The following is a 14,673-nucleotide window of genomic DNA, read 5'->3' as shown; positions in this document are numbered from 1 at the left end:
CTCACACTATTATGTTAGATCCACTATGGACTGGACTCTCACACTATTTTGTTAGATCCACTATGGACTGGACTCTCACACTATTATGTTAGATCCACTATGGACTGGACTCTCACACTATTATGTTAGATCCACTATGGACTGGACTCTCACACTATTATGTTAGATCCACTATGGACTGGACTCTCACACTATTTTGTTAGATCCACTATGGACTGGACTCTCACACTATTATGTTAGATCCACTATGGACTGGACTCTCACACTATTATGTTAGATCCACTATGGACTGGACTCTCACGCTATTTTGTTAGATCCACTATGGGACTGGACTCTCACACTATTATGTTAGATCCACTATGGACTGGACTCTCACGCTATTTTGTTAGATCCACTATGGACTGGACTCTCACACTATTATGTTAGATCCACTATGGACTGGACTCTCACACTATTATGTTAGATCCACTATGGACTGGACTCACACTATTATGTTAGATCCACTATGGACTGGACTCTCACACTATTATGTTAGATCCACTATGGACTGGACTCTCACTATTATGCTAGATCCACTATGGACTGGACTCTCACACTATTATGTTAGATCCACTATGGACTGGACTCACACTATTATGTTAGATCCACTATGGACTGGACTCTCACTATTATGTTAGATCCACTATGGACTGGACTCTCACACTATTATGTTAGATCCACTATGGACTGGACTCTCACACTATTATGTTAGATCCACTATGGACTGGACTCTCACTATTATGTTAGATCCACTATGGACTGGACTCTCACACTATTATGTTAGATCCACTATGGACTGGACTCTCACACTATTATGTTAGATCCACTATGGACTGGACTCTCACACTATATGGACTGGACTCTCACACTATTATGTTAGATCCACTATGGACTGGACTCTCACACTATTATGTTAGATCCACTATGGACTGGACTCTCACACTATTATGTTAGATCCACTATGGACTGGACTCTCACACTATATGGACTGGACTCTCACACTATTATGTTAGATCCACTATGGACTGGACTCTCACACTATTATGTTAGATCCACTATGGACTGGACTCTCACACTCTTATGTTAGATCCACTATGGACTGGACTCTCACTATAATGTTAGATCCACTATGGACTGGACTCTCACACTATTATGTTAGATCCACTATGGACTGGACTCTCACACTATTATGTTAGATCCACTATGGACTGGACTCTCACACTATTATGTTAGATCCACTATGGACTGGACTCTCACACTATTATGTTAGATCCACTATGGACTGGACTCTCACACTATTATGTTAGATCCACTATGGACTGGACTCTCACTATAATGTTAGATCCACTATGGACTGGACTCTCACTATTATGTTAGATCCACTATGGACTGGACTCTCACACTATTTTGTTAGATCCACTATGGACTGGACTCTCACACTATTATGTTAGATCCACTATGGACTGGACTCTCACACTATTATGTTAGATCCACTATGGACTGGACTCTCACGCTATTTTGTTAGATCCACTATGGGACTGGACTCTCACACTATTATGTTAGATCCACTATGGACTGGACTCTCACACTATTTTGTTAGATCCACTATGGACTGGACTCTCACACTATTATGTTAGATCCACTATGGACTGGACTCTCACACTATTATGTTAGATCCACTATGGACTGGACTCTCACACTATTATGTTAGATCCACTATGGACTGGACTCTCACACTATTTTGTTAGATCCACTATGGACTGGACTCTCACACTATTATGTTAGATCCACTATGGACTGGACTCTCACACTATTATGTTAGATCCACTATGGACTGGACTCTCACGCTATTTTGTTAGATCCACTATGGGACTGGACTCTCACACTATTATGTTAGATCCACTATGGACTGGACTCTCACGCTATTTTGTTAGATCCACTATGGACTGGACTCTCACACTATTATGTTAGATCCACTATGGACTGGACTCTCACACTATTATGTTAGATCCACTATGGACTGGACTCTCACACTATTATGTTAGATCCACTATGGACTGGACTCTCACACTATTATGTTAGATCCACTCGATGTCCATTGCACTGGTCGCCCTATCTGGCGTAAAGTCCTGTGGTCAGACATGACATCGTGTTCTTTACAAGTGTATGTCAACTTTTGACCACGACTGTAATTTCAATTCCTTTCAGATTTCAGACTGATTGATGAGAAAGTCAACTATTTTGAGTTATGATCTCTGTTAAAGAACTGAATAAACTTTTATTCCTCATTTAACTTGCATGTCAAAGTACCACTACTGTACTCGGAACAATTAAGGGTTCCTCCCATGTGTTTCTACAGCGTGTTCAGCACTGCAGAGACTCAAATAGAGAGGCGGTAGTTTGGTTGTGAATGTGAGTATTGGGACATAAGGCTACTTATGCAAACATGAGGGGGAATATGACTCAATTAGGATTACTGCATCTGTGGGGAATTATGTTCATTGGTACAACATCATATTTGTTACTTCACTGATGTTGGATCATTCTGAAGATGTTTAACAAAATAAAATAATGGGTATTCCAAATACCTATAATGCCAAAAGTATTTGTCAATGTGAATGACTATGAGAAACCTTGGAGAGGACCGCAGATGTGGGTAACCAGTCCATAGTGGATCTAACATAATAGTGTGAGAGTCCAGTCCATAGTGGATCTAACATAATAGTGTGAGAGTTCAGTCCATAGTGGATCTAACATAATAGTGTGAGAGTTCAGTCCATAGTGGATCTAACATAATAGTGTGAGAGTCCAGTCCATGGTGGATCTAAGATAATAGTGAGAGTCCAGTCTATAGTGGATCTAACATAATAGTGTGAGAGTCCAGTCCATAGTGGATCTAACATAATAGTGTGAGAGTCCAGTCCATAGTGGATCTAACATAATAGTAAGAGTCCAGTCCATAGTGGATCTAACATAATAGTGTGAGAGTCCAGTCCATAGTGGATCTAACATAATAGTGAGAGTCCAGTCCATAGTGGATCTAACAAAATAGTGAGAGTCCAGTCCATAGTGGATCTAACATAATATTGAGAGTCCAGTCCATAGTGGATCTAACATAATAGTGTGAGAGTCCAGTCCATAGTGGATCTAACATAATAGTGAGAGTCCAGTCCATAGTGGATCTAACATAATAGTGTGAGAGTCCAGTCCATAGTGGATCTAACATAATATTGTGAGAGTCCAGTCCATAGTGGATCTAACATAATAGTGAGAGTCCAGTCCATAGTGGATCTAACATAATAGTGTGAGAGTTCAGTCCATAGTGGATCTAACATAATAGTGTGAGAGTTCAGTCCATAGTGGATCTAACATAATAGTGTGAGAGTTCAGTCCATAGTGGATCTAACATAATAGTGTGAGAGTTCAGTCCATAGTGGATCTAACATAATAGTGTGAGAGTTCAGTCCATAGTGGATCTAACATAATAGTGTGAGAGTTCAGTCCATAGTGGATCTAACATAATAGTGTGAGAGTTCAGTCCATAGTGGATCTAACATAATAGTGTGAGAGTTCAGTCCATAGTGGATCTAACATAATAGTGTGAGAGTTCAGTCCATAGTGGATCTAACATAATAGTGTGAGAGTTCAGTCCATAGTGGATCTAACATAATAGTGTGAGAGTTCAGTCCATAGTGGATCTAACATAATAGTGTGAGAGTTCAGTCCATAGTGGATCTAACATAATAGTGTGAGAGTTCAGTCCATAGTGGATCTAACATAATAGTGTGAGAGTCCAGTCCATAGTGGATCTAAGATAATAGTGAGAGTCCAGTCTATAGTGGATCTAACATAATAGTGTGAGAGTCCAGTCCATAGTGGATCTAACATAATAGTGTGAGAGTCCAGTCCATAGTGGATCTAACATAATAGTAAGAGTCCAGTCCATAGTGGATCTAACATAATAGTGTGAGAGTCCAGTCCATAGTGGATCTAACATAATAGTGAGAGTCCAGTCCATAGTGGATCTAACAAAATAGTGAGAGTCCAGTCCATAGTGGATCTAACATAATATTGAGAGTCCAGTCCATAGTGGATCTAACATAATAGTGTGAGAGTCCAGTCCATAGTGGATCTAACATAATAGTGAGAGTCCAGTCCATAGTGGATCTAACATAATAGTGTGAGAGTCCAGTCCATAGTGGATCTAACATAATATTGTGAGAGTCCAGTCCATAGTGGATCTAACATAATATTGTGAGAGTCCAGTCCATAGTGGATCTAGCATAATAGTGTGAGAGTCCAGTCCATAGTGGATCTAACATAATAGTGAGAGTCCAGTCCATAGTGGATCTAACATAATAGTGTGAGAGTCCAGTCCATAGTGGATCTAACATAATAGTGAGAGTCCAGTCCATAGTGGATCTAACAAAATAGTGAGAGTCCAGTCCATAGTGGATCTAACATAATATTGAGAGTCCAGTCCATAGTGGATCTAACATAATAGTGTGAGAGTCCAGTCCATAGTGGATCTAACATAATAGTGAGAGTCCAGTCCATAGTGGATCTAACATAATAGTGTGAGAGTCCAGTCCATAGTGGATTTAACATAATATTGTGAGAGTCCAGTCCATAGTGGATCTAACATAATATTGTGAGAGTCCAGTCCATAGTGGATCTAGCATAATAGTGTGAGAGTCCAGTCCATAGTGGATCTAACATAATAGTGAGAGTCCAGTCCATAGTGGATCTAACATAATAGTGAGAGAGTTCAGTCCATAGTGGATCTAACATAATAGTGAGAGAGTTCAGTCCATAGTGGATCTAACATAATAGTGTGAGAGTCCAGTCCATAGTGGATCTAACATAATAGTGAGAGAGTTCAGTCCATAGTGGATCTAACATAATAGTGTGAGAGTCCAGTCCGTAGTGGATCTAACATAATAGTGAGAGAGTTCAGTCCATAGTGGATCTAACATAATAGTGAGAGAGTTCAGTCCATAGTGGATCTAACATAATAGTGTGAGAGTCCAGTCCATAGTGGATCTAACATAATAGTGAGAGAGTTCAGTCCATAGTGGATCTAACATAATAGTGAGAGAGTTCAGTCCATAGTGGATCTAACATAATAGTGTGAGAGTCCAGTCCATAGTGGATCTAACATAATAGTGAGAGAGTTCAGTCCATAGTGGATCTAACATAATAGTGTGAGAGTCCAGTCCATAGTGGATCTAACATAATAGTGAGAGTCCAGTCCATAGTGGATCTAACAAAATAGTGAGAGTCCAGTCCATAGTGGATCTAACATAATATTGAGAGTCCAGTCCATAGTGGATCTAACATAATAGTGTGAGAGTCCAGTCCATAGTGGATCTAACATAATAGTGAGAGTCCAGTCCATAGTGGATCTAACATAATAGTGTGAGAGTCCAGTCCATAGTGGATCTAACATAATATTGTGAGAGTCCAGTCCATAGTGGATCTAACATAATATTGTGAGAGTCCAGTCCATAGTGGATCTAGCATAATAGTGTGAGAGTCCAGTCCATAGTGGATCTAACATAATAGTGAGAGTCCAGTCCATAGTGGATCTAACATAATAGTGAGAGAGTTCAGTCCATAGTGGATCTAACATAATAGTGAGAGAGTTCAGTCCATAGTGGATCTAACATTATAGTGAGAGTCCAGTCCATAGTGGATCTAACATAATAGTGTGAGAGTCCAGTCCATAGTGGATCTAACATAATAGTGAGAGAGTTCAGTCCATAGTGGGTCTGACATAATAAAAGTCCAGTCCATAGTGGATCTAACATATCAGCGAAAGTATGTTTTGTATTCACTATAACAAGCGGTGAGTGCACTTACCATGTTCGTTGATCATCAGGGCGAGGTATTCCCGGTGGAAGGAGTCGACAAAGAGCAGCAGAGCGGGGCTCTGCCTGGTCCTGAATTTCAGGGTGACGTTTTCTCCTTTCGACGTCATGTCAGAGAAGATGGATGAGGGCAAGGCACTGTGGTTTGGGCTCAGCTCGTGGTGCTCCTTGAGGGTATATCTTATGGATGTGGTGGACTTAAAGTTGGCTGAGATCTCTGAAACAGGCAATGTCAGCTCTGTATTACATACATTATGTTGTCAGACAGTTTTATGACAAAGAATTCTATCATCAGATGACGGAATTGCTTGAATTGTGTCACATAATAAATTCATAAAAGAAGCAAACTTCATGAATGTTTTTAGTGAGCAACAAGTATGTGCTCCAATCACTACATCACAAACAAATAAGAGTTGTAGAAATGATTGGAAACTCAAAACAGCCATGACATTATGTTCTTTACAAGTGTATGTACACTTTTGACCATGATTGTATGTGTATATATATATATATATATATATATATATATATATATATATATATATATATATATATATATATATATATATATATATATATATATATATATATATATATATATATATATATATATATATATATATATATATATATATTTTAACCTTGCTTCAACAAGAGAAGATTGGATTTGGCTGAAGAGGATCCTTTAGTCAGCAGATATTGAATTGACCGTGACAGTATGTCCTCTTCACTCCCTCCCTGGCTTTGAACGCACCATAATGACATAATTAACTCTTTGTCAAGAAGGTTAAGCATAAGGATTACATTAACGGACACTCACGCATCAATTGCCTTTCAAACGATGTCGGAAGTCTGTATCGTGTCAAAAGTCAGGATTATGAAAGTGCCCTCAACTCATTCTAATGTTAATAAACTTCAACACAATTGGCAAAGCGAGAGGAGAGATTGGTTCTATATTTTGTGTGTTATTATGCATAGAAAAAGGAAAAATAAGTATTTTTACCAGGGGTGTGCATCACCGCATGTGATTAAGGTACAAAAAAACATTGCATTAATCATATATTAAGATTTATCAGGCAATTTACTTTGACCACACATTCTCCTTTATATGGAGGGTCAAATGGAACAGAGTTAAAAATAGATAAATAAATTGTTAAATAATTATTCAAAAGTATCATTAATGATTTATAATTGGAATGCAATAGTTAAAATTAAATTTGTAAATCATTTAGTTAATGTAAATGCACATCTATTTTTTATTCATTTATTTTTTTAAATGTTTTAATTTTTTAACAATTTAATTACTTATTGATTTAATTATTTAATGATTTATTAAATATTGCATGATTCAAAGGGGTCATATGATATTTTTCCTGAATGTAAAGCACTTCCTTGTGGTCTACATAACATGTCATGGTAGTTCTTTGGTCAAAGATGTTCATGGATGATGTTTTACTGACCATCTTCAAGCTGCTTTCTGACCGTCTTTTCAGGGTGTGCCGTTTTGCGGGCGGGTCTTATTCACGTGCCTCCACTTTGACTGTGTCTTCTCCTCGCCAGCCACGCTGTCATTTTTTGGGATTTCCTAGCGAGTCTAAAGACAGATAAGTTTGACCTATACGCTACTTTGTAATAGAAATGACAACAGCGGAGGATGCATGTGCATGTACGGGCCAGTCTGCCCCACAACAAGAGGATAGAGAAAAAGAAGGAACTTATTTACTACAATGTCGGACTACAATGGCGGACTCGCACAAAGCTCTTTGAGTAAATCTCGACCATATATGGAAATACAGTCGTGGTCAAAAGTTTACATACACTTGTAAAGAACATCATGTCATGGCTGTCTTGAGTTTCCAATCATTTCTACAACTCTTATTTTTTTGTGGAAAAAAAATACGCTTGCAAAAAGCAGCCTTCTAATCAATGAAATAAGCTAATTTCGATCATATAATCAACCAGCAACCATTTTGTGTGACCAGTTTAACAGTACAGATTATACATATTTAACAATCATACACATTTACACACAAAAAGAAAAGAAAAAGAATGCCAGAAAAAGGAATAGGCTGAAGCCAAAGCTTATATTTGCCTATTCTTTACCTTCACTGAAAATAAGATTACCTGGAACATCAACATTAAAAAAAAAATCAATGGGATGAAAGTAATTGTTATTATATTTTAATAATTTTCTATTATTTCACCTTTCAAGGCTTTCTTAAACCTTAACAAAGAAGTACATGTCTTCAACTCATCACTGAGCTTGTTCCACCATTTAACTCCTAAAACTGAAATACATTTGTATTTTGTATTCCTTCTTACTTTACCTATTTCAAAAATCAATATTATATATATATATATATATGTATATATAAATTGTAGTTTTCTCCTCTTAATTTAAATAACCTAAGAATACGAGCTGGATCAATCTAAAACAACTTCAAAACCCTCCATCAACCTATAAAGAACCTTATATATAGTATAATAAAGATAACATAACAGACATGTTCATAACACTATGTAATATGGACAATATTTATCATATTTTGGTCATTTTAAGCATTGCCAGAACTTCCTTCCTCAGCACATTTAATTCCGTTTCCATAGCAGCGCACTTCCGACAACAAATGCGTGTTCCTACTTCCGGAAACAAACACGAGCGCCTTCTAATCATGGCAGACGTGGTAACGGACAACGAAGACGACTATTTTTGGAGAAATGAGGATTCAGAACCTTATCTTTTTGAAGCTGAATATACGGAGGATGAACTGCTGCTGGAGTGAGGTCTGCGTGGATTGCGGGTATAAATGTGGAACTTGGAGCCAAGCTACAAAAGCCAAAACTAGTGAAGTTGGCACGTTGTGTAAATCGTAAAAAAAAAAAAAATACATTTTCAACTTATATTCAATTGAATAGACTGCAAAGACAAGATATTTCATGTTCACACTGAGAAATCTATTTTTTTTTTTGCAAATAAAGTTGTCACGGGCATTTTTACCACTGTGTTACATGGCCTTTCCTTTTAACAACACTCAGTAAAGGTTTGGGAACTGAGGAGACACATTTTTGAAGCTTCTCAGGTGGAATTATTTCCCATTCTTGCTTGATGTACAGCTTAAGTTGTTCAACAGTCCGGGGGTCTCCCTTCTGCTATTTTAGGTGCCACACATTTTCAATGGGAGACAGGTCTGGACTACAGGCAGGCCAGTCTAGTACCCGCCCTCTTTTACTATGAAGCCACGTTGATGTAACACGTGGCTTGGCATTGTCTTGCTGAAATAAGCAGGGGCGTCCATGGTAACGTTGCTTGGATGGCAACATATGTTGCTCCAAAAGCTGTATGTACCTTTCAGCATTAATGGTGCCTTCACAGATGTGTAAGTTACCCATGTCTTGGGCACTAATACACCCCCATACCATCACACATGCTGACTTTTGAATTTCACGCCTACAACAATCCGGATGGTTCTTTTCCTCTTGTGGACAGGACTTCCACAGTTTCCAAAAAAAAAATTGAAATGTGGACTCGTCAGACCACAGAACACTTTTCCACTTTGCATCAGTCCATCTTAGATGAGCTCAAGCCCAGCGGGTGTTGTTGATAAATGTCTTTGGCTTTGCATAGTAGAGTTTTAACTTGCACTTACAGATGTAGCGACCAACTGTAGTTACTGAGAGTAGTTTTCTGAAGTGTTCCTGAGCCCATGTGGTGATATCCTTTACACACTGATGTCGCTTTTTGATGCAGTACCGCCTAAAGGAATGGAGGTCAAGGGCATTGCCGCTTCCGTGCAGTGATTTCTCCAGATTCTCTGAACCTTTTGATGATATTACGAACGGTAGATGGTGAAATCCCTAAATTCCTTGCAATAGCTGGTTGATAAATGTTCTTCTTAAACAATCTGCTCGGGCATTTGTAGACAAAGTGGTGACCCTCGCCCTGTCCTTGTTTGTGAATGACTGAGCATTTCATGGACGCTGCTTCCATACCCAACAATACATTCTTGCATGTAACATCGACAATTAAATATGATGAGCCAGTGAGAATTTTAACGTGCCTGCCTAAAAACGTCCTACCTTCGTGGCAGAAGGCTCCGGTGTAGGACGACCGACGACAGTCGCAAGAGAAACCGCTGTGCTGCTCCACGCACCGACCCTGGTTTTGGCAGAGAAACTGGTAGCTGCTGCAGTGGCCCGGACATCCAGGCTGGACCCCCGGGGTGATCCGGGCCCTTTCCTCCAGGTCGAGAATGACGCCGTTTAGCTGCAGAGAGCGGATACATCCCAAAAAGCCCTTTTGTCTGGATGCTGTGCCGCCTGAAAAAAATGATTGAAAATAAAAAGGGTTAAATCACCCAAAAAGTTATCCCCGGGCGTGGCCACCGCTGCCGCTCCCTGCTCCCCTCACCTCCCAGGGGGTGAGGGTGATGGGTCAAATGCGGAGGATAATCTCACCACACCTAGTGTGTGTGTGTGTGTGTGTGAGACAATCATTGGTACTTTAACTTTACACATAGTCACACCCATACACCTTTTGGATTAGTCACACTCCATTCCCATGTTTATTTATTGTCAGAATAATTCTATCGAAGTTATCACAAGACTTTGTGTTGCCATGAGTTACCGGCGAGAAGACAAAAGCTGTCTTTGATCCTACCAAGAAGAAGGCTTGTAAAAACTCCACTGTGTAGGATGGGAAGCAACACGAAGGTGTTCTGTTTCCAATAGATCTAGTGCTTGTCAGGGGTGTCACCACCTCCAAAGTTATGATACTTCCATATACTAAAGTAATGTCCGATCATTACCTTATAAAATTTGAAGTTTTGACTCTTTGTCAACAAGCTAATAATAATAATAACTGCTATAGCGGCCGCAACATTAATGCTGCCACAACGATGACTCTTGCTGACCTACTGCCTTCGGTAATAGCACCATTCCCAAATTATGTCGGCTCTATTGATAAACTCACTAACAACTTTGACGATGCCTTGCGCGAAATTATTGATAGTATAGCACCGCTAAAGCAAAAAAGGGCCCCTAAAAGGCGCACCCCATGGTTTACAGAAGAAATTAGAGCTCATAAATTATCATGTAGAAAACTGGAACGCAAATGGCGCGCGACTAAACTTGAGGTTTTCCATCAAGCATGGAGTGATAGTTTAATAACTTATAAACGCATGCTTACCTTAGCTAAAGCTAAATACTACTCAAATCTCATCCGCCTCAACAAAAACGATCCTAAATTTCTGTTTAGTACAGTAGCATCGCTAACCCAACAAGGGACTCCTCCCAGTAGCTCCACCCACTCGGCAGATGATTTTATGAATTTCTTTAATAAGAAAATTGAACTCATTAGAAAGGAGATTAAAGACAACGCATCCCAGCTACAACTGGGTTCTATTAACACAAATACGACTGTATATACGACGGACACTGCCCTCCAAAATAGTCTCTCTATTTTTGATGAAATAACATTAGAGGAATTATTACAGCGTGTAAGTGGGATAAAACAAACAACATGTTTACTTGACCCACTTCCTGGGAAACTTATCAAGGAACTGTTTGTATTATTAGGTCCATCAGTGTTAAATATTATAAACTTATCACTTTCCTCCGGCACTGTTCCCCTAGCATTCAAAAAAGCGGTTATTCATCCTCTGCTCAAAAGACCTAACCTCGATCCTGACCTCATGGTAAACTACCGACCGGTCTCCCACCTTCCGTTTATTTCCAAAATTCTCGAAAAAACTGTTGCACAGCAGCTAAATGAACACTTAGTGACTAACAATCTCTGTGAACCTTTTCAATCCGGTTTCAGGGCAAATCACTCTACGGAGACAGCCCTCGCAAAAATGACTAATGATCTATTGCTAACGATGGATTCTGATGCGTCATCTATGTTGCTGCTTCTTGATCTTAGCGCCGCTTTCGATACCGTCGATCATAATATTTTATTAGAGCGTATCAAAACACGTATTGGTATGTCAGACTTAGCCTTGTCTTGGTTTAACTCTTATCTTACTGACAGGATGCAGTGCGTCTCCCATAACAATGTGACCTCGGACTATGTCAAGGTAACGTGCGGAGTTCCCCAGGGTTCGGTTCTTGGCCCTGCACTCTTTAGTATTTACATGCTGCCGCTGGGTGACATTATACGCAAATACGGTGTTAGCTTTCACTGTTATGCTGATGACACTCAACTCTACATGCCCCTAAAGCTGATCAACACGCCGGATTGTAGTCAGCTGGAGGCGTGTCTTAATGAAATTAAACAATGGATGTCCGCTAACTTTTTGCAACTCAACGCTAAGAAAACGGAAATGCTGATTATCGGTCCTGCTAGACACCAACATCTATTTAATAATACCACCTTAACATTTGACAACCAAACAATTAAACAAGGAGACTCGGTAAAGAATCTGGGTATTATCTTCCACCCAACTCTCTCGTTTGAGTCACACATTAAGAGTGTTACTAAAACGGCCTTCTTTCATCTCCGTAATATCGCTAAAATTCGTTCCATCTTGTCCACTAGCGACGCTGAGATCATTATTCATGCGTTCGTTACGTCTCGTCTCGATTACTGTAACGTATTATTTTCGGGCCTCCCTATGTCTAGCATTAAAAGATTACAGTTGGTACAAAATGCGGCTGCAAGGCTTTTGACAACAACAAGAAAGTTTGATCATATTACGCCTATACTGGCTCACTTGCACTGGCTTCCTGTGCACTTAAGATGCGACTTTAAGGTTTTACTACTTACGTATAAAATATTACACGGTTTAGCTCCAGCCTATCTCGCCGATTGTATTGTACCATATGTCCCGACAAGAAATCTGCGTTCAAAGAACTCCGGCTTATTAGTGATTCCCAGAGCCAAAAAAAAGTCTGCGGGCTATAGAGCGTTTTCTATTCGGGCTCCAGTACTCTGGAATGCCCTCCCGGTAACAGTTAGAGATGCTACCTCAGTAGAAGCATTTAAGTCCCATCTTAAAACTCATTTGTATAATCTAGCCTTTAAATAGACCCCCCCTTTTTTAGACCAGTTGATCTGCCGTTTCTTTTCTTCTCTCCTCTTCTCCCCTGTCCCTTGCGAGGGGGAGTTGCATAGGTCCGGTGGCCATGGATGAAGTGCTGGCTGTCCAGAGCCGGGACCCCGGGTGGACCACTAGCCTGTGCATCGGTTGGGGACATCTCTGCGCTGCTGACCCGTCTCCGCTCGGGATGGTTTCCTGTTGGCCCCGCTGTGGACTGGACTCCCGCTGATGTGTTGGATCCACTGTGGACTGGACTTTCACAATGTTATGTCAGACCCACTCGACATCCGTTGCTTTCGGTCTCCCCTAGAGGGGGGGGGTTACCCACATATGCGGTCCTCTCCAAGGTTTCTCATAGTCATTCACCGACGTCCCACTGGGGTGAGTTTTTCCTTGCCCGTATGTGGGCTCTGTACCGAGGATGTCGTTGTGGCTTGTACAGCCCTTTGAGACACTTGTGATTTAGGGCTATATAAATAAACATTGATTGATTGATTGACTGTTTCTTTGACGTATTGTAATCCACGGAAAGATTTTGTCTTGACCCGAGAACTACAAAGCGGAGAGGAAGCAGGACCAGACTCTCCTCCAGGCACCGCTTCTTTGAACCGACCTTTTCTTTGAACTGTTTTGTAATTAAAGGCAATGGCTGTTTCTGACCCCCTTCCCTTTAGAAACAGCTGTTGCCATGTGGTCAGGGGTAGTCCAAATAAAAGAGGAGGCGTACATAGCTCGCTTGGTAGAGTAGCCATGCCAGCAACTTGAGGGTCCAGGGTTCGATTCCCGCTTTCGCCATCCTGGTCACTGCCGTTGTGTCCTTGGGCAAGACACTTTGCCCGCCTGCTCCCAGTGCCGCCCACACTGGTTTAAATGTAACTTAGATATTGGGTTTCGCTATGTAAAAGCGCTTTGAGTCACTAGAGAAAAGCGCTATATAAACAATTCACTTCACACTACAATCTTTCGTCAGAGCGTGGTGAGACGGTACGAAGAGTACAGTCCAGGCGTTTCACCTCATTGAGCCAAATTTGATTCTGTCTCCGTTTGATTCCTTGCTTCTTGTCTTGTTTAATAGATGTCATCAGTGTTTGAACCTTACATTAATAATGTTTGATAATAAATACAGAGCTAAACGACGCCCCGTCCTGTCTGTGCCGTCTTCTTCCCCTGTACATCGTAACAGTACGCACATCTACATCTGCAGTTTATGTACTTTCTTGTGCATTTTTACCCATATGGTAAATGGGTTGTACTTGTATAGCGCTTTTCTACCTTCAAGGTACTCAAAGCGCTTTGACACTATTTCCACTGTCAGGTTCAAACACTGATGACATCTATTAAACAAGACAAGAACAAAGAATCAAACAGAGACAGAATTCAACTTGGACTCAATTGAGGCGAGTCGCCTGTACACTGTACCCTTGTACAGTATCTCAGCACGCTCTGGCAAAAGATTGTACTCCCCCTTCTTTATTTGACTTTCTCCGACCACAGCTTCCACTTCGAGAGGGAAGTGGGTCGTAAACAGCGTTGCCTTTAGTTACCGAACAGCTCAACAGAAGAGGTCGTAAAATAGTTCAAAAAGGGGGACGTAAAATAGTTCAAAAAGGGGGACGTAAAATAGTTCAAAAAGGAGGTTCAAGAAGAGGTCGACTGGAGGGGAGTCTGGTCCTGCTTTCTCTCCGCTTTGAAGTCCTTGGGTTAGAACAATATCTTTCTGTTGATTA

General features: G+C 40.4%; 1 protein-coding gene across 5 annotated transcripts in view; it reads right to left on the bottom strand.

The window, feature by feature from the left end:
• LOC133635399 (contactin-associated protein-like 4) overlaps nucleotides 1–14,673 on the bottom strand; it is a 207,247-nt gene that overhangs the window by 21,978 nt on the left and 170,596 nt on the right. For all 5 annotated transcript variants that reach the window (XM_062028564.1, XM_062028565.1, XM_062028566.1 and 2 more), the window contains 2 exons: nucleotides 9,987–10,226; nucleotides 5,902–6,126 (listed from right to left, as the gene is read on the bottom strand). In XM_062028564.1, coding sequence (XP_061884548.1) covers nucleotides 5,902–6,126; nucleotides 9,987–10,226 — 465 coding nt within the window. The remainder of the gene's footprint in view (nucleotides 1–5,901; nucleotides 6,127–9,986; nucleotides 10,227–14,673) is intronic.

Source organism: Entelurus aequoreus, linkage group LG19 (assembly GCF_033978785.1).
Source record: "Entelurus aequoreus isolate RoL-2023_Sb linkage group LG19, RoL_Eaeq_v1.1, whole genome shotgun sequence".
Classification (NCBI taxonomy): Eukaryota; Metazoa; Chordata; class Actinopteri; order Syngnathiformes; family Syngnathidae; genus Entelurus; species Entelurus aequoreus.
Note: the sequence above shows the minus strand (reverse complement) of the source record. Positions and strands in the feature narration are given on the sequence as shown.